This window comes from Poecile atricapillus, chromosome Z, assembly GCF_030490865.1.
Source record: "Poecile atricapillus isolate bPoeAtr1 chromosome Z, bPoeAtr1.hap1, whole genome shotgun sequence".
Lineage (NCBI taxonomy): Eukaryota > Metazoa > Chordata > Aves > Passeriformes > Paridae > Poecile > Poecile atricapillus.
Window position 1 is genome coordinate 48,194,480 of NC_081289.1, and position 26,236 is coordinate 48,220,715.

At 36.0% G+C, this 26,236-nt stretch overlaps 1 protein-coding gene across 28 annotated transcripts in view; it reads right to left on the bottom strand.

Annotated features, from left to right (window-relative positions):
* LOC131573314 (neuronal cell adhesion molecule-like) overlaps window positions 1-26,236 on the bottom strand; it is a 67,217-nt gene that overhangs the window by 29,742 nt on the left and 11,239 nt on the right. For 22 of the 28 annotated variants that reach the window (XM_058827152.1, XM_058827164.1, XM_058827160.1 and 19 more), the window contains 16 exons: window positions 25,616-25,727; window positions 23,531-23,715; window positions 21,975-22,106; window positions 14,068-14,211; window positions 12,960-13,071; window positions 12,471-12,637; window positions 12,240-12,387; window positions 11,559-11,683; window positions 10,322-10,351; window positions 8,838-8,939; window positions 5,795-5,992; window positions 5,612-5,682; window positions 4,572-4,797; window positions 4,176-4,291; window positions 430-634; window positions 148-270 (listed from right to left, as the gene is read on the bottom strand). In XM_058827152.1, coding sequence (XP_058683135.1) covers window positions 148-270; window positions 430-634; window positions 4,176-4,291; window positions 4,572-4,797; window positions 5,612-5,682; window positions 5,795-5,992; window positions 8,838-8,939; window positions 10,322-10,351; window positions 11,559-11,683; window positions 12,240-12,387; window positions 12,471-12,637; window positions 12,960-13,071; window positions 14,068-14,211; window positions 21,975-22,106; window positions 23,531-23,715; window positions 25,616-25,727 — 2,196 coding nt within the window. The remainder of the gene's footprint in view (window positions 1-147; window positions 271-429; window positions 635-4,175; window positions 4,292-4,571; window positions 4,798-5,611; window positions 5,683-5,794; window positions 5,993-8,837; window positions 8,940-10,321; window positions 10,352-11,558; window positions 11,684-12,239; window positions 12,388-12,470; window positions 12,638-12,959; window positions 13,072-14,067; window positions 14,212-21,974; window positions 22,107-23,530; window positions 23,716-25,615; window positions 25,728-26,236) is intronic. The other 6 variants (XM_058827136.1, XM_058827156.1, XM_058827148.1 and 3 more) reach the window with 1 other exon arrangement.

Below are 26,236 nucleotides of genomic sequence, written 5' to 3' on the forward strand. Positions count from 1 at the left end.
ATATTTTTTTCTTCATAAATGGTTTATTATTTGGTAGATACATTGCCTAAATTAGAGTTGTATCAGAGAATCAAAGAATGGTTTGGGTTGGAAAGGACTTGAAAGATCAGAAGTCCAACCCCTAAAATATATTCACATGTAACTTACTTGGTTGAAACTTCAGTGTATAGGATGTCAAAACACCATTTGGATGGGTGGGTGAACCCCACTCCAGAGTCAGTGAGTCCAGTGTTGGGTTAGTAATCTTCAGAAATGAAGGTGAGCTAGGAACTTTTAAAAAGAACACAGAGTAAATACAAAATAGATCAACTTAAAACAGGTCATAAATTATTAATTCTTAAGAATATTACTGTGTTGGGTCCGATTATTATTTTATGAAGTCCAGGTAGACCCCATTTAAGTTTAATATCTAGTTTTTTAATTTCATACCTCCTTCAGGGGTCTTAAATACTTTGTCTGGGCTTGCTGGTCCTTCTCCTTTACCGTTAACAACTCTAACGTTCAGCTTGTAAGAACTATAGGGCTCTAGCCCTGGTAACATTCCAAAAGTCTTGTTTCCCCTGAAAGTCAAGATCTTTTTTTCTACGTGTCGTCTACTCCTTCTGGATAGACTCTGCACTTTCCAGTAGTAAACCTAAAGACAAAAAAAAAAACAAACTACAGTGAGTGCTTAGCTGTTCTGATTTTCTAAACTCTGAGCTCTTCCATGAATGTCCATGAATTATAGGTACAAATAACTGCAATTTTAATAACCTCATATAAGACACAGCATAGAGCTTTCCTGCTCTAGAAACAGACCTTGTCCAGAAACAGTCTACACAACTGGGTGCAGACTACCACCTGCCAGCTCTGTTAATGCTCAAAACCAGTTTGTTACAAGTTCTGCCTGGGAACTGCATTGGTCTGTGATCATTCTCCTGTTATCCAGTCTATCTGAATGACAGTAGTTATCCATTCTTTCAGTAAGATGTCTACAGGCATTCCAAAGAAGATTTGGACTTTGCCTCCTTGTTAGATCATGTCCCTGGCCATGCTATTCCTTGTCAGATTACCTTTAAATGGGGAAGAAATCAAAAGATTTGACAGGGCTGGAAAAACACACAACTTCTGAAATGGCTCTAAGGTTACAGTATTGGAATGATCTCCACCAATGGATGGGAAGACTGCTCCTCCAATTATGTGACAATTTGATCAGATGAGAAAGCTGATTCTGATGTCCTGATGATCATGATGCTCTGATGAGCTAAGTTTCTAAGAAACTATATATGAGCCTCAGAGGTACTTTCCCTGCACTCGCTTTACTACACAGTCTCCCTACCATGATAACCTGAAAGATATTAATAGTTGCCTCTCCAAAAGACTTGTGTTACTCCTAAGATTGTCACCTTCAAATACATAATTGTTTATTTTTCACAGCATCTTTTTCATGCATATATGATCACAAGCTGAAGATGATTAAGAAATCTAAATGAATAAAAAATCTGTTGCTATTCAGGCCAACTGCAAAACACCTCTTTAATTAAGGAACCTGGGATTTTACATAGGAATTGAAAAAAAGGGGCTGTTAAGACTTGCAAAGCCCAGCTACATAGCTATAAAGCAATGCTACACTTAGACCAGCTTTCAACATACCATTTCACTCCAATCACTTTTAAATGCCAATGTGTTTTACATGGTTTGAGTTAATGCTTTTCAGTGTCATCAGCTGTCATCCTATAGCTCTCATCCTATCAACTACTGTAGAAATTAATTTACAAGCTAACAAAACTTGAAGTGTTGGTACTACTGGTGCTGAAACTCATCAGCTATAATAAATGAGACGGCATCACATTTTTCATAATTTCTTCCTAACTTTGAAAAGCTTTATAGTACCACAGTATATTACTATATATATATATACTGTAATACTTAGATTAATACAAGTGTAAAATATGAATTATGTGCTGTAGACTGCTGCTTAGTTATGTCTTCCTGCTTTTTTCAGACATTTGCCTTCAAAACATGACTCTTTAGACTCCCTCTTAGTTCTCTCTTTATAAAGAAATCTGTCCCCAGCACAACACTGCATATTGGGCTATTAACAGAAATAATTTTATTAACTAGGAAAACCTGAGTGTGCTAGTAGGATTTTGCTTCTGTGTTTACAAAGAGCTCGTCATGTGCTTTGTAAGCTGCGTCAATGATGAAGATATTTCATCCTTGAAAAGTTTTCAGTTTGTATTGAGAGAAAGCTTTATAATAAAAGCTATTATTCACCAGGTCTTAGGATTTCTCATGCCTTGTCTAGTTTTTAACCTATTTTAGCTTGATTTAGCTGTATTTGCAAAAATTATTTAAGATATCCTTGCTGCATCTGCAACTTATTCAAGGATATATCACTGTCACATTTGTCCTAGCCAGAACAGCAAAACTGCTCAGTGGTCAGGTCTGTTGTCAATCCTGTGGTTGTGAGATTGTTTAATTTATCATTATCAAGTAACTTATTTGAGCTTCAGTTTTGCTTTGCTTTGTATAATTGTGTGGCTCTCCTGCCCACAGAAAAAAAAAAATTTACCATGCGTAGAGAAAGCATAACAAATTAAATAGAAGTAATCATGACATGATTGACCCCCTAGATCATGTAGAAAGGAAAGTGATACCATTAGTGATTACAGGACAGGAGATAACCCTCAGACACTGAAAGTCAGAAGGAAAAAGAAATCTCCATCTAAACTTTGGGTAATGACAATTCACTGTAACCATGCTGTTGAACTTAACACCTGATGTATAGTCAGAAATGTGTCTATGGATTTTGGTTTTGGTACTGTTATAGATCTTTAAGGTAAATTTGGTGATTTGGATTATGAGCTTTAGTGCTGCTGTAACTTGATTAATAGTCACCACTATTTTCACTAGAGTATAACTCTTTAATTGTCTCATAATAGACATTTTCTTTTGATTGCCCATTTGTGCGTGAAATACCAGGTTGATGTAAAGCTGTCATCTAATAGATAAACATTTAAGAGAGTACTGAAGTCCTGTTTCTCAGCTGAATTTATTGAGTTAGTGTGGCAAAGCACCACACAATCTATGAACATGCTCTGTCATACAGAACTAGTTTAAGTCTCTCTGGATGGTGGCATTTTCTGCCAGGAAAGAGATATCCACACACCAGGAACTCACATTCATGTGGTAACCAGCTATGGAGCACTGAAGTTCAGTTTCAATGTTTTTGACTGCTTCATTTTATAAGTATAGTGTATATTTATTCTCCTCTAAACACTGTTTTAATTTTTCAAATATTTTTTCTACCTCCTTTCACTTAAGGAGAAGTAGTTCAAACCAGTCTGTCTTACAAAGTGATCTAGTTTGGAATAAGTAACCTGTTTTGTTAGAACATATAAGATAACATAACATATATGTTTCTTGCAGAGAAACAAAGAAGGAATTACTTTGGTTTTCTTCTATTATTAAATAGGATGTCAGTATATCCTCACTGAAGCAACTTTTCCCTATCCCTCAGGGACACCGGTTCCAAATATTTAAGTCCTTCTGTCTCCCCTCCTCTATTAATTGCAGTCTTTTTTTTGTTCAGCACAGCCTTTTCAGTTATGGCCAAAGGCAACCCACTACCTTACAATAAGTTTCTTTGAATCACATGGGCACTGAATTTTCTGCCATTCTGCTGTCCTTAAGCTGAGCTTTTACACTGAGCTTTTTCCAAAAAGACCTCCAAAAAGACATAGAACCCAGCTTATGCTAGCAAATGTCCAGTTACTCTGAATTAAAGATGTGATTAATCACATTGAAGCAGAACATGAGCAACCCTAGTATTAGACCTAGAAGAGACTCGTACAAAAACTATTTCTTCACATCCTCTAAATTACTTCGGAAAAAGATCATTAAAACTGTTACAATTTTTTTTAATCTGTTTAACATGTGCGAGTTTGATTGCCAACACATGCCATTTTTCTTCAAGGACAATGTCACAGGAAGCTAGTGCAACAAGGCTGGAACATTGCAGAACTCTGTATGAATTCCATCAAAGCTGTTGCTCTTGTCAGCAGAACTTGGGAGCTCACTGAAAAGCACAAGTCCTCTTACATGTCAGTTACTTCTATCTGGATCCAATCTCATATAGGAAGATTGATCTATTTTAATAAACAAGGAAGAGAATGCTTTTTGACCGTACTTACTTTATACCCTTGAAGGTGTCCTCGGACAGTTTTCAGTGGAACTGGGTCCCAGTGCACCTTTGCTAGTGTGCTGTTAATAACATGAACCTGCACATTGCCTGGAGCAACCATTGGCACTGTGTGGAAAAGATACAACAAGCACCTAGTTAGAATTAGAAACCACACAAACACAGTTTTTTAGAATGAGTCTGAATTGTACCCATGGAATAGTTAAAATGTGTTTTCAGGATTGATACTGCAGAGTATTATGAAGCCTTACTTTCTCCAAATTTCTTCCTTTTATTAAAAAAATAACTACTATTCCCCTTATCAGTATCTCAGTATTTTAAATACCCACTTAGGTTACACATTTAGTTCCTCTTAATTAGGATAACTGAGTTAAACTACAAAACTTACAGTCTTCCCCTGAATGTCCAATCACCTCTGATGGCTCTGGTGCATACCCCAAGTCATTTAAAGCTTGCACTTTTATTTCATATGGAACAAAAGTTGGTGTACCAGACACAATATATTTAGATACATTTGCAACTATAACAGATGTCCATTCATCATCAACATCTTTCTGGCGCCAGCTGACTTTGTACTGAAGCCCTGGTCCGTTAGACTGAAAACCTTTTAAAGGCTGAAATGAAAAGAAATAATTTTTAAATATTCTGAAGTATCTGAAAAATCTTAACTTAGAATGAAATACATTGACTCTTTTATAGAATGTCACTGAAAATTTAGCACTGTACTCTGCAGAGAAGCACTGCTGAAAGTTGTGCAATTTAGCTTTTACAGGAACACACTGAATGATGTCAGTGCCTAATCCTTACACAAACAACACATTGTGATTTCTGTATACATATTTTGTTTTCAAATATTTTTTAAGAAGTGAAAGAGAGAAAAACAGACTTGCACCAACTCCCTGTAAGGAATGTATTTCTTGCCTGGGAGGGCAAATTGGTTATACATTGGTTATACATGGCTCTCCTTGAGCTCTTGTCATGATGGTAAGAGCATGATGGAGAAAACTTCAACAGAAGTTTTCTAGTGGGAAAGTGCACAATGATTAGTTTATCACAAAAGATGAAAGTGGAAGTAGCATTCACATTAGAATTCACTCTAAAATTAAGACTCTACTTGAAATTAACCTCCATTTATATTTTGAAGTTTTCCAAAACTGGCAGCAAAATACCATGTATTACTTAACTATTGGCTTATCTTGAAAAATCACTCAAGGAAATATGCCCCTCTCTTAACTTATTTTCATATTTAAAAAAATAAATAAATATATCTTTTCATGAAAATAAAGATGGGGAAGGGTCTGAATTTAGTTATATTTCAAGAGTATTTTAAGCAAGCAATTGGGTACTCTCATCATTGGTTCTCAAAAAAAACCAAAACTACTCACAAATGTGAAAACAAATGAAATCTTGAAAAAAGACCCATCTTACCTCCCATGTTATTACCAAATTATCAGGTTCTGAGCCTATCCCCTGTACATTTGCAGGATTTTCATCAGGGCCTAAAAATAAAATATTTACACGTGAGCAAGAATGGCTGCTGTGTGATTCCAAGCAAATTCAAGGCTATTCATAGAGGGAACCAATCACTGGTAAGTGGGAATAATTATTTACTTGCAGATTTTGTCAGGTACTGCTCAGATGGCTCACTGGGCTGACTCCTGCCAATCTTATTGACGGCTATCACACGGAATGAGTAGTTGACATACGGAGACAACTTCAACTGCACCGTTGTCTGAGTGCCAGGGACTTCCGTCTGGTAATGCCATACTCCCGGTTCATGCAGCGCATCTTCATATTCAATTACAAAGTCTGCAAGTAGGAATTGAATCCAACTTTATGTCAAAACTTGTAACAGCCTCCCAGACGGGTATAGGCTTTTCTGAATGAGCTAGTCAGAAGGGATTGCTCCAACCAATGCTTTCAAAAATCACAGAACTTGACATGTAAATACATAAATCATAACAGAAATCTATAATGTGGGTGGATATCAAAAGTAGAAATTTAGGTGAATTATAATAAATAAACCCTTACTTTTATCCTTTACAACTTTCACTAATGCAGCCATCTCTCAGGTAATACGAGAGCTCCCTCTCAGGTACTGGATTTTAATTTAATGGGAACCCTTGAACTATCACAGCAAGGAAGTGGAATTTGACTGCCAAATACATTATTCTTAGTTGTATCAAGCAGACAGCATGCAATACCTGTATAAATTTAAAACGCCCTGAATATTCCATTTTCCCCAATGAAACTGGCATAATGAAAATCTATTTAAAGTCAAGAACCTATACTCAAGGAAGATTTTTGAGAGCACTTTTCATTATCTTCAAATTAAATCAGGGAATGTATGCTCAGAAACTAAATTTCTTAAGAGTTCTCTGTGTGAATATTATGTCGACTACTGTTAATACCCTACAAAGTATATAACCTCAGGGATAAATAGGTTTGTAGAATTCCAAAAAGAAAATCATATTCATTATGAAAGACAAAAGGTCATCTTTTTACAGATATGAAACAGCCAAAAAACCTTGCTGTAAGATATGAGATATGAATTCTGAAAGACTCAGGAGGAAATTTTAGAACACAATAAATGAATGGGAGAATAATGTACAGTCTGAGTACATGCCACAGAACCTAGAGCATCAAATGTTTGTGTGCTGTGTAACAATAATTTTTCTCTATCTCATGTATAGTTGGAGACAGAATATGACTCAAGATTCAACCTGTTTGCACTACTAAAAAAATTCTGAGTCGCTTCTAGAAAGTTCTTTTAGAATACTTACAGCACCACATAGAAAAATGCATAACAATTTGGGGAGCAAGATGTAAAACAAGTAAGTTGTATTAATCATAGCCTTCTGGATTTAAGGCTGGCAGATTTCATTCTGACCTAAGTAGTCAAAAAAAGAGGGAGAATGGACCCCAAATTACTTTCTGAATTACTGCTGCAATTGTGTGCCCAGTGATACAGGTCTTGGGATGGGATGTCTTCTGGATAAAAGCTTTGCTGAAAAGGTCAGAATATTATATGCCAAAAAGGTTTTCACTACTGCTTTTTACTTCCCTGGTCACTAGCCTCCTGTCTGCAACTCTAGTAGAATAATTTATAGGCAACTTCAAGGAAAAAAAAAAAATCTAAACTTTCAGAGAGATTTTAGCATGTCAGTCATATTGTGCAAGCAGATCACTCCTAATGAAACGTGATCCTTGACTCTTCATCTGCACTTTGAAGTGATAGCAGCAGCAAAACAAACAGGCTTACTTAGGAAGCAAATGCCTTATTTTACAGCCTCTAAGAAGACCATGCAGCAATATGAATGGTATTATAATTAAACCCAGCATTATATAGTTAGAAGAGTTCAGCTTCTAATATGAGAGTGCATGCAGTATCTCATTCTAGAAAAAAACCTATAGGAGACAACACTGCCTAGTTAGTATTAACTGTTTTGGAACAGTGTGATCTCATTCCTACAGAAAGACAACACTTGTGTCTTCTGGCGTGGAAAAAATGAGAATACTAATAAAAGGATATGAACAAACCACTATTCAACTATTTACACTGAACTTCTATATATTATATTTTTAAGGTATATTACTAGATATATGTCAGAGATGCCTGAGACGGTAAAATTTCAGAAAAAATCACTTTGTGTTTCATTAAAATGCAGTCAAAATCTTTCCTGTGTTCAGAAACTTGTGAAAGTCTGTTTTTCATAAATCATCCTTTTGAGACACCTCATGTTTTTGGTTTGTTATCAGTGTAGATACCAACACTGCATCGAACCCTGGAGAGCAACACCCAGTAAGTCAGTCTAACAAATTAATTCCAAACATAACATGTACACTGGTGGTGTCAACTTGTGGCAGTTATTATCTAAAAACACATTGCATAAATAATGAAATAATTGAATTAAGTTGCTCATAGGGAAAAAGTAATGCCAGAAAGTTTTTCTGATCCTATGGTTTTTTGGAAAACAAACATTTTTGTTCCTTGCTCCTAAAGTCCCCCTCTATCGTCTCTGCTGAATATAAGCAAGAGTCTTTCATTATATTTTACTGGGAAGAATAACAGCACTTAAGATCAATTTACTGTTTCAAAAATTTATAGATATTTAATTGTTTAGTTTTATGGTTATGGTTTATTCTTTTAACTGTCTGGACTAGAAAAAAAAACAGAAAAACTATCTACCTTATATTTTCATGAAGAATAAACTTCTGCATCTGTAGTGATGGATAATCACTGATGATGCTGGTACTGATGCTATTTCAAATTCATAGAATTACAAAAGAGTTAATGAAAGATGTTAGTAGCTCCCTCCTGCAGAAGCATACAAGCAATGAACAAGTCTGCTCTCTACATAAACATAAAATTAGACCTGGTCAGACAGACCTCACATCAGTGTATATATAACTTCTATAATATCTAGCACAAGTTTTTGAATAAAAAGCCCAGGTCTTCTGGGTAGTAAATAGGTCTTCCTGCTTGGCTGTACAGTAGTTATTAAGGGTATGTTATGTTAATAAATGGGAACTGTAGAGAATTAATTTACCATTTTCCCATGCTGTACACAAAATTTATTCCAGAAATATTTGGAATTTGAGAACAGTTAGAACAATACTTTCAATGTAGTGTAGCAAATGCAAACAAACATACTTGTAATGGGACTGTTGTTTTCATCTCCTGGTATCCATGAGAGATCAATGCTTCTTTCTAGCTGACCTGTCAATTCCAAGTCAAAGGGTGGATTTGGCCGAGCTGTAAATCAAGTGAACACAAAGTAAGTAACCACACCAGAATATGCAGTTTTATATTTGAAAAAAATCCTTACATTCCAATCAAAGAATTCCACAAAATACAGCAGGGCAGATCTACTCACTTACGTAAACATGACTTAAAGACCAATAGCATGCAATTGTTAAAAAACAGACAAAAATGGAGAACTGATGTAATCTGGAAACTTCTATACATTAACAAGAATAGGTATTTTTTATCTATGTCTGAGTGCACTGTGATATAAAAATGTGATGAGATGCAAGGAATTATGAAATGCACATTTAGTTTGTCTTTGAATGTTTTTGGGTGGTTATCTATTGTAACAGACATACCTCACACAACATGGAAAATAAAGAAGAATTTACATCAAAGAAGCTTTTCTAGAACCATTACAAATATTTTTATGTGAATTCAAAACAAGGATACTTCAAATAGAAACTAACTTCAAGTTACTAAATTATTTATTTTTGCTGTTCTTTTAAAAAGGCTCACAAATACCATGCAAGCTGTTATTATACATCCTTACAATGCATAAAGATGTAATTGTCCATTCCAAATTCACAAAGGTAATTTATTGTATGATTTGTTACACAAAAATCACGACTAATAAGTAGGTTCAAGGAAGAATACATAAGCATTTTCACTGAATCTTTTTCACTGACAGGATTTACATAAAAGTGCTTAAAACTTTTATACCTAAAAGTGTTTTAGCTTATTAATTGCACTTGAACCCCCAAATTCAGAAAACATGCAACCAAATTAAAGGCTCTATACCATCAAATTTAAGACTATGCCTGACTAACAGATGTATTTATATTTTTTTTTAACTTTAATTTTAAAATCTTGACAATTTCATCAAACTGACAATTTTAAGTCAAACTGGTTAATATGGTCATATTCATCTTATGAGTGGAGTAAAATGAAGATAAACTATAAAATAGAGCTGGCCTACAAAGCTGCAAAACCAACATTGACATACAACATAATTTGCTTGGTGCAACATCTTTTACAGTGTTTATATAACCTTTCACCAAAGAGTTGGACTTACATTTTAAATATTTATTATATAACTATTTTGTATTACAGTGTGCTCTATGAGAAAAATATTGCCATACTATACCCAATCTTAATTAAAAATTATTTATCTCCAAAAATCATTCATTCCCTAAATATAAAGCAGTCTGCACTGTAACATTTCAAAGTCCAGTACTCCAGTAATGAAACAGTTTGTAGAATGGGATGAAACCACACAGACACAGACACACAGAGGAAAAGGGGAAAAAAATAGGCAAAAAAAATTGCAACAGGCAAATGAGCAATATATCTGCCTGATGATATAGAAAGAGAACTTTGATTTAGTTTACCGTAAATGATAGCTGGTGTTGGGGGAGCAGCTGAAAAGAACATTAATATAAAGGATTTAATCAGTTAGTAGCCAAAGAAACAGAATACTGTAGGTAGTTAAAGATTATAGTTATTAGAGACAAAGAAAAGATAACTTATATAGATTAAATGGTTAATTAAAAAAAAATACATGATAATTTTTCACTGAAGAGCTAAAAAAGTATTCTTGAGTATTTCATTCATTTTTTAAAATAAGGATAGATCAAGAAAATAAATAAAGCAAGCAATCTTATAAAAACACCTATTTTTTTTTGGCTTAGATCATTCCTGGATAGACATAAGATCACAGCAGAATTTTAAAACACAAACATACTTGACTTTGAGTCTCACACTGAACTCACACAAAAATCATTCAGGACATCTACTTAAAACTTTCTTACAAATTGGAGAAGAGACAAAGTTATATATTTGGCAAGAATCTACAATCATAAAAACGTAACAGAACTAAACTAAAATACAATCCATAAGAAATCACACAACCAAGTATGCTCAGTCTTTCTGAAGCACAATTTAGTTGTCAAAGAGACTCCTGAGATACCATTCTCCCAACACAACAAAAACATGGAATGAGTCCAGAGGAGGGTCACTAAGGTGACCACAGAGCTGGAGTGCCTCTCCTATGAAGACAGGCTGAGAGAGTTGGGGCTGCTAGCCCAAAGAAGAGAAGGCTCTAGGAACACCTTAGAGCAGCCTCCCAGCACCTAAACAAGCTACAAGAGAGCTGGAGAGAGACTTTTGACAAGGGCATCCAGTGATAAGACAAGGAGGAATGGCTTCAGCTGAAGCAGAGTGGGTTTACGTTACATACTAAGAAGACATTGTTTATGGTGAGGCACTGGAACAGGCTGCCCAGAGAGGTTGTTTGGAAGGTACCCCCGCCCAAGGCAGGGCACCTAGCCATTCTGCCATGTTTATGTTCAAATACCCTGCAAAATTTGATTTCCTGTGGTAGCTCAGGTGAGGTCAAAGTAAAATGCTATACAGCACAAATCTGTCCTGGTGCTACTCTGTCGTTTGGTAAGTAGCTGATTCAAATGCAAACTAAGGTGAAACTGCATTTTTTAAAACTGAAACACATTGACACATAGGTGGCAATTCCTTTATCCTGTCCTAAAAACGAAAACTATTTTTGTGCTTTTCACTTTAAATCTAATGCTGTTTTCATACTTAACAGTAGAAGTTTGAGAGTATTCTTACCAACAACAGTGAGCACAGCACTTGCTGAAACACTGTCCAGAGTAGTATTAACTATGCAAGTGTATGTTCCATCATCTTTATCAGTTACATTCATAATGGTCAAGTTGTCTTTACCAACTAGAAACCTGTAAATACAATAGATTCAGCCACTGATTTTTCAATAACTGGCAGTGTTACAAGAAACTTGCATAAAACATTATTAAATCCCATATACTTGCACATACCTGAACAGATATGTTTACCCAAGTTAAGCTATGGAACAACGTCAGCTATTTTTTTTTCTTCATTGCTGTCGACCATCTTCCCACATAACTGCTTATTCTAATGTGTTTTTCTTTCCAAATATATTCAAACAAATTTTAAATTTATGTGATCTAGAGTAAAATAGTTTTCTATGATCTGTTTGTCTTCTTATGTCAATTATGTTTACCTTACACTTAACCTGTAAGGTCAATGTGCATAGTTTGTACAAATGTTTACATCTCATTTTATTTTTAATTCTATCTTAATATTTTCATCACACTAGGTAAGTCCTTTAGTCATTAAATATTGGAGAGCCATGATGTTTATCAGTCTTTGGAAAATGTCAATAGGTCAATACGTTCCTTTTAAAGATCAGGAAAAGGAGCAGACAAAAGGACCTAGAAAATTAAAAATAAAGGAAAACTATGTGGTCCTTACCTATCATCATCTGGCAGTTCATCATTGTCCTTCAACCACGTAACTGTTGGTAGCAAGGTAGAATCATGTTTTATTATACACTCAAAAGAAACCTGGCCATATCTCTGAATCACTTTGTACTCTGGCTGTTTAATGATCATTGTTGGATCTGAAATTTAAAAACAAAATTAGGTATTCAGAAATTCCGAAATCCTATACTAATCACTGATGAAAGAATGACTATTTTCTCACCTTTAATTTCCAACTGCACCTCATTTTGTATCTTTCCTAATTCATTCCTTGCTACACATGTGTATGTACCAGCACTATTCTTCTGAGCCACTGGAATTTCCAAGGTTCCATTATCATGGAAAACGTACTCATTTCCACGCAAGATGCTACCCTTCACTCCCTTAAACCTTTATATAAGAAGTAATATCATTAGCCAGCATCACAGTCAAATTCGCTATGGTTTTATTATCAATAAAATACAAATCTAGGACTGCCAAATTAGAAAATAGAGACAGCAGCACTCAAATTTAAATTTGACTCTGTAGGTGTAACTTTACTGCTGGTTTATTAAGTATATGCAATATTGTAATAGCAAATTGTAAACAGTATATATTTTACAATATACTATTTTAAAATTGTAAATAGCATTAAGAGTTTTAAGGCTTCAAGTGCTTGTTTCCATAGGTATAACTGGCTCAGCTTCTGTAACTAAGCACAGCTAGAGCTTACCATTCAATTTCAGGCTTAGGTGACCCAAAATAAGCACAGTCTAGCAATGCAGGACTGTCTGCAATGACTTGATACAGTTTATTAGCAGGAGTTAGAATTCTTGGTGGCTCAGCTGAAAAGACAAATATATTTGCATATAGTTACAAATTTACAAATAGTAAATACATGGTACAAAGTATAGTTACAAATACAAAATACAAAGACATCAAGAATGGCCTAAAGAATTACATATAAACATTTTTCTCTGAGATTATTTTGGGTCTCAGTCTGGGTTCAAATACATTCTACTTGTATGAGCCTGAGGAAAAAATGCAGGGAAATTATCTTGTGAAAAACAACTGTTTCTTGCCTATTTATAAGTAATAGTGATGGGCACCAAAGGCAATGATTTCAATTGGAAAATTTAAATCAGTATATACTTCAAGAAGATAATCTCCTGGGTAGACCGAGCTATCTAATTCCAAACAAACCTGCAGGCAGAAAGAAGCTAGGATGTATTTTTGGTCTAACACCTACATTTTCTTTTAAATGACAGTGTCAATCAACACATCTGCCAGTTCCTGCAGGAGAGTCACTGGAGACCATTCTGCCTAGGATTTTGCTACTAGCTTTGTGAAATTCAATGAGAAGAATCAGAGGGGCCACAACATTTTGTAATCAGAAACACATGCCAGGGAAGCCTTAGAGACAAACGCATAATCATGTCCCCTTGCAATAGCAACTTGGAGATCATCTATTCCACTAAACCAAAACATCTAGACTCAATGAAACTGACTTGAAATGTACTGGCTTAAGTGATACTAATTCCTGCCTTCTTTGTTTGGCTTCTGTTTGACTGACTTACATAAACAAATAAAGGAGATAAAATTTCTTTCAAGTTTTCCCAGCTTTTACTTCTCTATCCTTCTCACTTTGGAACAGTGAAAGTGAAATTCAGGAACAGCCTAGAAAACACACTGTATGTATATACCCTTGCTCTCTACAGGGGCCAGGAAACAGATCAACTCCCAGTGAAGACCTCAAACAAGACTTGAGCTGAGAATCTGTGTGTTAGCAGTAGACAACTGAATACCCAAGAAAACAGAAAAATATAAATTCTGTTTCTTACCCAGAACATTCACAAATGCATTTGATAGCAAGTATCCGTATTCATTAGAAGCATTGCACTGATAGACGGCACTTGACCTTTCTTGCACGTGTGAGAAAATAATGGTGTCACCATCCACCTTTCTGCTAGGATCTTCTGGGGCAACTGGTGGTGAAAAGAAAAAGAGTTATTGCTTTTCTTAAACTGCTATTGGATTGCAAATTTCATACTTCTGAAAAGAAGGAAAAATCAAAAGACGAATATACCCTTTACGTATTTTTTCCCTGTTTTCAAAAAGTGAATTTTAATATAGCTTAAAAGGTTCTTCTGATTCTACAGGTATTAACCCAGGATGGTAGAGTTCCCTTTTTTGAAGATGTTTTTATGTTTGTTTTCCAAGGAAGTGAAGCTGAGATTGTATTTTGCACGCAATACAGAGAAAAATGCCAATATGATAAGATTCAGGCAAATACAGTCAGTATTTAGAAAAATACAGAAATATTTCTGAATGTCAAAAGATAATCCTGATACAGTGACACACTCCTCTGTGACTTTCAAATTTCAAATCAATTGTTATACCATAAATAATTTTCTAAATATAAAAATAGCCATATTCAGTTGAAAATTATCTCAGATTAAAGAATAAGTGTTCCTTCACACATAATCATGAAACAAGCTTCACAAGAGCAGAGTTAGTAATTCAGTAGGTGGCACTCTTTCCCTTATATAAGAATTATACAATGCCATTTCCTTAACTGTTATGGAGTGGCCTGAGCTGTCAAACAGCTTCTGCATCACAGAAGTACCCAGGACATAACTGAAAATAAAATTCTAGGAAAATACTGAAGAAGACAAATAGATGTCAGTTCTAATACAACTGGATGGCATTAGAGAAGCATAATGAAGAAAAAACTTAGCTTGTAACACCACACTGCATAAAAATGTGAAGTCTACAGTTTAATATTTTATGATCGTATTAAGTAAGACCATATATATTATTATTGTTTTAAAAAGCACACGTATTATTGATAATGAAAATTAATGGTAAAATTACTGATCCAATACAAAAAATAGATGTATTTATATGTAAATAAATGCATCCTAGTTTGGCTGCATCATCAAAACTGACACCCTTATTGAAGCCTGAAAAAGTATATTTGTGGAACACATTTTTGTAAAAGAAAATTCTTATTTTAACTCATAAAAAAGATCAATCAACTAAATTAACATAAATTTTCTGTGACAGGAACCTTTTGATTCAGACAATACCTTAATTCTCATTTGTAAAGAAAATGGAGACATTTCTCCTGCATTTTCTTGAAGTATCTGTTACTGAATTCTCCACAAAAGAAACCAGATGAAGGGGACCACAGTTCTGAGCTTCTGCTTAAGGGTATTTCCAGCTTGGATGAAATCTAAGGCCATATTTCATGTAAATACCTCAATTTCCAAACAGCTGCCTCAAGAACAGATTTCAATTTCTGTTTTTTCTGGTCTTCCATCACTCTGAGTTCAAATCAATGTCACAAATTCAAAAATTTCGGGAAGGAAGAAAAAGGTACTACCGTGAGTTTAAATGCTTATTCTCTAGACTTCTGGATTGTTGGCACATATTTTTCTCTCTTTTGCTTTACTTCCTATTGTGTTCCATGTTTCACATTGCTTCCTTTTCTATGTAAATGCCATTTTCATTAAAAGATTCATGGGCTGAAAATAGCCGGAGCAGGTGAGTAGCCCAGCAGGCAGGCCAGTCAGCTGCGGGAAGCGGTCTGTTTCTGCATACAAATCACAGTTAAACAGAAGACAGGCACAACTGCTCTCCCACGAGGAAGGAGAACTGCCCACAGCCATTCCAAGCATGGCTGCTTCCAGCCCTGGGCTCTGGGCTTCCCTCCACTCATGCCCTCTGAATCCTGCAGCACTGTGTGCATCCAGACAGGTCTTTAATGGCTGCACAGACTGCCCCTCTCTCATACACTCTAACACATAATTCCTTTAAGGACAATGGTAGGGCCCCCTCCTAAGAGATGGGAGCCATTAGTTTAATCCTCTATAACTGAAGGAACGGCACTGTAAAAGAATGATCTAACCATTAAATTACTATATAAAAAGAGGGGCAGCATCTTCCCTTCTCACTGCTGGACTCAAAGGAAAAAGGAGATAACCCCTTTCAGCTATCTGAAGAAAAGGAGGTAGGTGCCTGTTCTCTGAAAAGGGCGTCAAGCTGGGGTCCCAAGAGAAAAGAAGACAGAAGTGTTAGGTTAGCTGGTGCTTTCTGTTAACTGGTCTAGCCACGTGGATGCTGAAGGGCACTGATTCAAAAGCTCCCTGTTAAGACTGGCATCTATTCAACTGCCTGTTGAATACAGTTTCTTTAATGGTCTGAAGCACCCACTGATATGCACTCATAGACACAGAAACATTGACCTTGGAAGGGACTTTTGGAGGTCCAACCCCCTACTCAAGCAGGGCCACTTGGATCCTGTTATCCAGAACTGTGTCCAGATGGGGGAAAGATCACCTTCCTCTACCTGCTGGCTGTACTTTTGTCTCATCTAGCCCAGGATATCATTAACCTCTTTGCCACAAGGGCACACTGCTGGCTCATGGTCAACTTGGCATCCACCAGGATGCCCAAGCCCTGTTCTGCCAAGCCACTATCCATCTGGATGGCGCCCAGCACTAAGGCTGTTCCTCCTCAGGTGCAGGACTTTGTTCCACTGATCACCCTCTCTCAGTTTGGCCTTTCAGCCATTTGTCTATCCACCTCCTTGTCTGCTTATCCAGCCCCTACATCAACTGCTTGTCCATGAGGATCTAATGGGAAACAGTGTTGAAGGCCTCACTGCAGTCCAGGCAGACATTATCCACTACTCTTGCCCTCATCTATCTGGCCAGTCATTTCATCATAAAAATGTATCAAGTTGGTCACTCCTTGGTGAATCCATGAAAACTACTCCTGAAAGTTTTCTTGTCCTTAACATGCCTTGATATGGTTTCCAGAATGAGCTGCTCCATCACCTTCACAGGAATAAAGATGAGAGTGACCAGCTTGAAGTTCCCTGGTTTCTCCTTCTTGCTCTTGTTGAACACAGGAGTAGCATTTGCTTTCTCTCCATCTTTAGGCACTTCTCCCAGCTACCCTGATCACGCAAAGATTATTGAGGCTCTTCTTGCAATGACATATGCCAGCTCAGTCAGCACTTGTGGCTGCATCCCATTAGGGCCCACAAATTTACGTATGTTCAGTTTGCCTCTGACCTAATCCTTTCCCACCAAGAATACATATCGTTCTAATCTTTTCCCCTGGTCTTTGGGACCTGAGATTCCTGAAGGTCAGTCTTGCTGTAAAAGCTGATGAAAAACAGCATGCAGTACTTCAGCCCTTTCCACATACCAGTCTGTCTTTTTCAAAATCTTTTTCTGGGGCAAGGGAGTGATTGCAGGGCCACTCAAACACTGCTTGCTTGTATTTATGAATATTCTGGTCACATTACACAACAGCTGCATGAAAAGGAGAAAATGCTTTTGACACATTAGACAAATCTGAATTTGGCACTAATAGGCAAAATACCAAAAAACCTAAGTAATATTTAAAATGGGCTTGTCCAAACAGGATAATGAATTATGAGGATTTGCTATAGGAATTCTGCTGCTGTAACAAGACAGACAAACATGTGCCATCTTACAGCGAACATTTGCTCCCAATAACATGGAATCTCAGCTTATGAATGCATTTCAGTCCTTTCTGAACAAAGACCTGGTTTCACCTAACTTTTTCATCACATTGTACAATGATACAGTTTCTTGATTCTAGCCATGTTCAGCATATTACTACACAGGGAAGGCAGGGCCCTCATCGGATACTTTTGTCATAGCTAGAGATCCGCACCCTGAGTAAGTTGTGTTCATCTGAATGCATACTTCCATCTGTTTCATAAACTACTGACAGCCTAAGCAATTACTTTTGCTAATATGTTTAAATAAAACCACAATGGCACCATTATTACTCTTTTTCTTAAAAAAAAAAAAAAAGACAGAATGACATGTGCTGTCTGAACAGAAGCAGTTAAAACACACTGTTAAGCTTAAAACTGGAAGGGAAAAAATCTGGATTTAAAAAAATGGATAATTGAAATGGTTAATAATGTCCTTTTCCTTTATTTACCAATCTCGCTTGCTCCTCAGAATATTATTTGCCTGTGAACACTGAAATCCCTTTTTTCCTGAGTTTCTGTTTCTGACAGTTCTATTGTCTCCAAAGGCACAGCATTACCTGCACTAACTATAACCATCCTTTGACTATTTTGTGCAGAATTGGAAAAAAACTGATTATCAAAGGTTTTTTCATCTGCTGAAGTTAGGTCAGATGCAAAGTTCCAACACAATGACAGCAGCAGTGGATAAAGATCTTCCCAAGCAGTCTTCTCTCCAAGACTGAAATACTGGGGGCATTAGGGTCCAGCAAATTTCTCCCTCCCATGGCTGAAGTGAACAGCTTGTGATGTGTACTCTCAGAGAAAATGATGGATGATGAATCTCTCAGCCAGGGATTAGCAAGGCCTTTCATGAAAGAAATCTTAGGGCTAATGTTTCTCACTTAAATTCAGTGTGAGTACTAATGGAGACTAACTCAAACCTAGCAATTCAAAGCAAAATGTGATATAACGAGAAGAATGTGTTGAAAGAAGATAAATAGTGCCTTTGCACTACTTTGTATAAATCTAAGTGTCTGTATGTAATATTTAACAGCTCATCATGAACTGTAAACCACTGGACCAAAAAATCAGTCTTTTGTACAGTATTTGCAATGCCTTTCTGAAGTCCAATTATGAAAGCGTTTCCCCTTCCTAATTAATCTGGGTTGTTACTTTCTTAAAAGTTGAGATACTTCATGCATGGCTTCCCTTTTGTAAAACCATGCTGAATATCTAAGCAGAAAGACACAATGGATTATGCAGTGATATAAATAATGCAGATCTTGAGTGTTAATTGAAGCACAAGGCAACACAGAGTCATGGCCTGAACTTTCAATTGCTACTTGCCAAAGTAGTTCTAATTGACCTTAATGGGACTGGACATGCGAGTTCAGCATACTTCTCCTGTGAGTAAACATTAGGAGGTTAGGTTAGGTCCTTATCATTCCAACATGTCTAAAGCAGCTTTTTCTTTAGAAATGCTGGTGTTTTCAGCATGACTGTTGAAGAAAACAAATTAAAATATTTCAGGGAAACCTAAAATCTTGCTTAATTTTTTTTTTTTAATTCAAATTATTGCAATATTGAACAAAATTCACACCATTGCATTTTATTTGATAGTTGCTAACACACATTACATTTTTCTCTACTTTTTTTTTTTTTCTCCTTTTCCCTATAGATGTTTAAACCTCAGCCTTTGACTGAGATATGGACGAATGGTTCTTTCTTTCAATTCCCCCTTCCTTGTCTGACTCTATTATGGAAAAACAAAAACGGAAGAATTAAGTATCTCCCAGTTGTGCTTTCCAACAGAAAATTAAAGTATTGCAAACAGATTACTAGGCCACAAGAGGCACATTGTGGGATATATGATGACAGCAGGGCTTTGAAATTCAAATGTAGCTCTTTTTCTTTGAAATCCTGCCATGGGTGTAGCTCTCTCAGCACTGCCCTGAAGCTGAAACAGCTGCTTTAGTTTCCTTTTACAGTGATTTCCTAATCATTCAGTTGGAAGATGAGTGGCTCAATTCTATAATTTAGTAACAAGTGAACAAAAAGACACACTGTACTTGGTAATTTCCAGAACAGCTTTTGATAACTCCGAATAATAAAAAATCACAAGAATCTTAAGAACTGCATTTTCTGTGATCATGATGCTTCTTATAGATGCTCTGACAGATGCAGTGTACTGGAGCATCCAATCAACTTGCACTTAAATATTTAATGTGGATAAGACTTCAGCTTTTCTCAGCTGAAAGTGAAAGTGACCTTTAATATAAGGCTGAGCTACCTACTTACTTCATGTGTTCTTTTCTTCTTTTTTTTTCCCTCTACTGAGTTTGAGTGGGTAATTTAATTATTTTAATTTTTACCGAATTCCTGTCAACAAGACTTTGTGTACTAATTCTTCAAGGCCAGTCCAATATATGCTGTGCTTATATTCCCAAATATAATTAGTTTCCCAATATTTGGTGGCATCCTGCAGCTGCTCCTGAAAACTCTGTTTCTTAATCTTTTACTGTACCATGAAAGAATGCAGAACACATCACTGCTTTTTTGGAAAATGTACTTGTTGGTCATTTGAACAGCTCGTCCTACAGCTTTGATAAGTAAGACCAGCAAGGCAAAGCTGACTTTCATAGCCAGGTGAAAAAGATTTTTTCAAGTTAGGAGGCTTGAAATAATAGTTATACTACTAGAACTACAGGATAAAAATCCCCTCCAAACAAATAAACAAAAAGTGAATGATGAGTATACAGAAAACAGCAAAGATGAGACCACCAAAAACCCAGAACAGAAAGTGAAGGACAGGTACTGAACTTTGATAATAACAAATTCATTATGATATATTTCTTTGTAAATATATACTATACAAAATTACATTGATATTTTCCTGTTTTCCTCTCTTACCATTGTTTGATGAGGTGATTAATGTCAGTTTACATAACTTATTTACCAATGGAAACTTCTCATTTTGAATCTCAGGCTGTAGAGCTCACCTTCTATTTAATTAGAATTCCTGAAACAGGTTATTTGCTAAATAATTCTATTAGTTTCAATATATAGCCTTATTTTTCCCCCAAAAGTTGCATTTCTCCCCTACAAATAAGTTTAATCTCTTTTGTATAGTGAATACCTCAAATATATCTAATGAGGGTTCGTGTTTACCTCTTGCTATTACCTAGATTCTGACCATGGACAATCCTTCTCCATGTTCCAAACTGGGTGAATTATATTTTGTCAAGAGACTTAAACAACTCCTAAATTTCTGAAAGTGACAGAAGGGACACTGTCATACTTTAATCAGACCAGTATTCTAGAATACATTATCTCTCATGAGCCAACAGGTGAGACTGTCTGGTTTTTTATTATTGTTTTGAGAAAGAGGAAGGATAAAGGTAGAAGAACCAAGTGTGACTTCACAGGATATGATCTGTGTAAACCCAGCTGCCAACACACTGCAGTGTCCTCCAGCAAGTTCCTTCCAAGGCAAGTTGTACTATATATAGCAGCTACCTTGTGTCTGTCTTACAGTACTGCCAGTCATAACACTGCAGCAATTAAGTAGCTCAATCACCAGTTCAGAGCTGCTTTTCTTACTGGTGCACAGAGAAACAGCTGTTCCACTGCCTTAGGGGTTCCTTTTCCTTGACACCTACTTGGCACAAACTGCCAGGTAGCTGCTGACACATTCAGACAATTTTGCTGCTGCAGCTTCTTAGAGCTGAAGCCTGGTAGGCTCAAACATACACTAAGCTGCAAATCCTGCAGTGTACTGCAAATCCTACAAGTGCTCTGTACATCCACACATCTGAGGACTTCATTTTTTATGTCGTGTTTAGGATTCCTAGGCAAGATTAGAGTTGTAGTGGGGCAGCAAAGGAGAGATCTAGCAGACACGACTGCCACAGAAACACAGTGGTAACGATGACATCCCAGCAATGGCCCTGTGAGAGAGACCATCTCCACAAAGATGCTACCAGCAGAATGCCAGACAGAAAAACCAGGAGCATGGCTACACATTTTAGTTTTCTCAAACATGTTAGAGGCACATTTTGTTGTTCAGCGTTTATGAACCACAGTATTTTTACCACATCTTTTATGATTTAATATAACCGGTCAGGCAAAAACTACAAAAATACAGGCTCTTCACATTTATTTGACAAAAAACACCCTGAGACTCCTCATATTTTCTTACTCATGCTCCTTTACAGTAATTAAGAATCTTACTTGCTATGGGAACACCATTTGCTAACCAGCTTATACTAGGCTTTGGGTTGCCATTAGCTCTGCAGATCAATGTTCCATCTTCTCCAGGAGACAAGACCAAGTTTCTGGGTGCTGTTATCCAGTATGGAGCAGCTTTAAGAAAACAAAGACAGCAATTATTTTCTAAAATTATGTACAGAAAATCATAAGACACAGGCATGGTAATCAGAAGATAATTCAAACAAGGTATGTGTAGATATAGCCTTACAGCTATACTGTTACTTTATATGTATATATATATATATATATAAGTAATAAGTAATACTTAATTAAGTAATACTCAATTAACTGGCTGAACTGACCCTCTGGTCACCTACTGCATTAAAATTCTGAGATAAACAACAAGAGGATCTTTGTTTCATTTAGGGTTGCCTGCTTTGAATCTAATTTGCCTTCCTAAAGCAAACAAAATTTATCTGAGTACGGCATTTGCAGATACTACTGTGGTCTTTTGATTAATTTCAGAAATATCCATGCTCTTAGTAGTTAGGCTGTTAGGAAGAAATTTAGGTTTGATTACACATAAAGCTTTCATGTCAAGGGTGAAATTTTTAAATGGCAAAATCCTTTGTCTCACTCAATTCAATGGATGATTGTAGTGGGGCCAGATGTTTACCTGAGACAGATGAAAACACAGAGATCAAAATGGGTGAAACACTGTCTTTACTAGAAGATATTCACCTATTTCTCCATCCCTTTTTTGCAAAAAATAACCACAAACAGCATATATTATCACATCTTGCAATTAATTTTCAGATTTTGGATTGATGGACAGATGCAAACAAAATTAAACTTCTGTTCTTAGAAAGGAGGTTAAATGTGATCATAAAAAGATGCTGATCTACAACAAAATAAATTACTATTTAGCATGCAAAGCAAGCAATACAGCTGATTATTTCAATGACTAATTAACTGTCATTACAGTTTTTTGTTTCATGGTATTCACAGCATACTTACAATTCCTATTTAGACAAACATGTTGTAAATGTTTTTAGAACTATAAGACATCATCTTGAATAAAAAACATGAAGAAGATAGGAACCCAGAAGTATCAGTAAAAGAGAAAAAGGAAGAAAAACATAAGACTGCAAGACAACAGTAAAATAGAGGGAAGAAATAATCTGGACTATATGAATGGAGAGAAGAAAAATAGAGAAAATGAGGATGAGATGATGAAAAGAGATAAGGAGGAAGACAGAGAACAAGAGAAAGAAGCAGTCTAATGACAGATAATCAAAGGATCTAAAATAAATGTAGTACTTGTGCAAACTAAGGCATTATCTTACTACTGTTACAGTTTAGCCTCCTGCTTTACAAAGTAACATTAAAAGATGAAAAAGATTTTATAGCTAGTAAAGCCCTTCCAGCGTTAGAACTCAGACAGTTGAATGTTTCCACAGAGTGATTTTTAACTATTATCATTCATCCTTTTAGCTATACTTCATCCTAGAACACCTGCTTCGATCCTTGATTCTGGACCCTTTACAACATTACATTAAGGATAATTTTAGTATTACCTTTCACAGTTACTGAAATGACATGATGAGCTGAACCTAATGTATTTCTTGCTATACATTTGTAGTTCCCAGAGTCAGCTTCTGAAACATCTATAATCTTGAGAGTTTTCTTAAAGTTTTCAAAAAATGTTCTGTTAGCTGGCAGTTCCCCGCCCTCTTTGATCCAGCGGATTACCGGTGTGGGCCTGAAGAAGTAAAAGCACAGATCAAATTTGGGGACTGAAGAAAAGGAATATAAGAGTTCAGTACATTAATATTTTTAATATATGTATTCTATAAATAATTATTTTAAGAGCCTCTACCCAGATTCTGGGCCACATCCAACAAATACGAAAAAATATGCCAGCATTTGTTTCTAGGAAATGACAGGTCTCACTAACATTGTCAATGGCCATCTGTTCATAGGATTAATAATTACACAATACATTTGTCTGCTGATTAATCTAAAAAACCTGATGGTTAATAAATGAAGACATGCTTCTACTATTAAATTGATGCTCATGGTGCTTTTAAGGGTAGCTTCTATAAAATGACAAGTTTATAGTTGTCCTTTGTGTGAGCAATATCCTAATGCTGCATGAACATTATAAACTTTACAAAAGAGCAGTAAGGAGATAGAAACATTTCTTTTGAGAAATCAAGAAAAAAATTTCAGTGCTGAGTCAAGTACAGCTACTTGTCATTGCAGGAAGTCTAAATCTTGGCTATGCCCTATGTTGTCCACTGAAGTTGAAAGTTGTTCAAACACATGGAGATATACGTTGAAAATTACAAGAAATCACAATTTGCTGCTTCCTGAATAGAATGTCCTCTTTCAAATAGTAATGGCTCTAGGCAACTGTTCCCTTAGCAGTCTAATATCACATATTTTATAACACAGATACCTAAAAATGCTGACTTTTAATTATGGTGTCAGTGATCTTCAAACAAAATTTGTATCTGGCCCTTTGTGGATCAGTATTCCCTATTTTTTTTATTTTTTTTTAATTATGTGACAGCTAAAGACACAAAGCCATGTAATATATTACACTCTATTTTTTTTCACAGGTTTTATCCATCCATTTCACTAGAGTTTGGAGCACCGAATACTTTTGTTGCAGGGTTGTCAAAAGGCATATAACTATATTGCAGATGAAGATCACCTGGGCTTATGCTACTCCCACTCACAGGGGTGGTTTTGCTAGTGCTGCTGGTGCAGACACCTGAGCAGGTCACAGGTGAGACAGAAACACTGCACTGATGCTCAGATCAGCTGTGCCTGAGCGTGCTGTGGAGCTCATGCAAGTGATGTGCACATGTGCACAGTGCTGTGGTGCATGATTTGTGATTACTGGCCTTCCTCATGGCTACCTGAGAGCACTCTGCATTGTATATGCCTTTGTGTGCTGTAAACATGTTTACAGTTCTGGAAATAGATACTGAAGATTTTCCATTTCTATTCTATAACCAATCTATTCTCAGATTTCTTCCGAGAATGAAATTGATTTAAAAATCAACCTAATTCACGAAGTTAAATTGCTCTCAGTAATCAGCAGAAGCAAACATGCATTGCATTGAAGAAACAAGTACCAATTAAGCTCAATTACAATGAGAAATTATATGTAAGGACCTGAAGATTTGTTCCAACAATACCCACCTAGTGGATCAACTAGGCAATTACTAACGCATATAAGCAGTTTTCTTGGATTAGAACAGCAAATTCGTAACTATTTTTATATAATTTGAGAACCTAATGACTGTAAATTTAGGAAAACAACAGAGGCTTTATTCCTGACTGCAAATCTGTGGATATATACCTGAGTTTAGTCTATAGCATTTCTTGCCTGTGTCCTTTAAAAACAATGGTACAACCCATATTCTGTTCACAGGGTTTGGGGACATGAGAAGGCAGAGGCCATATGTTTTCATGTTCCAAAGTCTGCTGATGCCCAAGTAAAGGGTGGTACTCCTAAAAAGTTCATTCTACACTTCTGCTTCTTTGAAACACATAACTTATACAGTGGTCACATTTTAAGCATCCCTCAAATGTTTCCCTGTTTCTGTATTTCAATTTAGGAAAAAAAAAGAGTCTCAAAAGTAACTCACAATCCTGCTGCGATGCACTCCAACAAAAGCACATTTCCTCTGAGTTCCACTTTGGTACTTGTGCTACCTGTTGGTGTTAGAAGGACTGGCTGCCTCTCTGTAACTGGCTTTGCTGGAACAAGAAGAAGTAAAACAATTAATTTCTAAAGTTTATCCTAATACCAATCAAGTGCATACACCCATTCTCACGTTTTGAACAGAGATTTTACTCCACATTGGCCATTTGATAAAAGTCATTTTGTAGCACAACTACAAAGCTGAACACATTAGTTTTTTGACAGACATAACATATCTGTTAAATGCCACAATTTTGAACACATAGAAGAGAAATGTTATTATTAAAAGACAGGAACAATTGATACAAAGCTTTTACATAGGCAACTATGCAATCTTAATCCTAAGTAGCTGCTGTTTCAGTCAACAGAACTATAATGGGAAGAGGCCACTGGTGTGAGGCACAGCGCAAGACTGAGAGTTACTGAAAATTCCTGGGCTTCCATCAAAATAAAAATTAAGAAAAGTTATTTTTAATCGGAAATATAAACCAAGGGAGTGAAAAGTGCAGTCTGCTTTAGAATATGTTTTAATATTTTCTAGACAATGTGAGGAATTGTTTCAGAA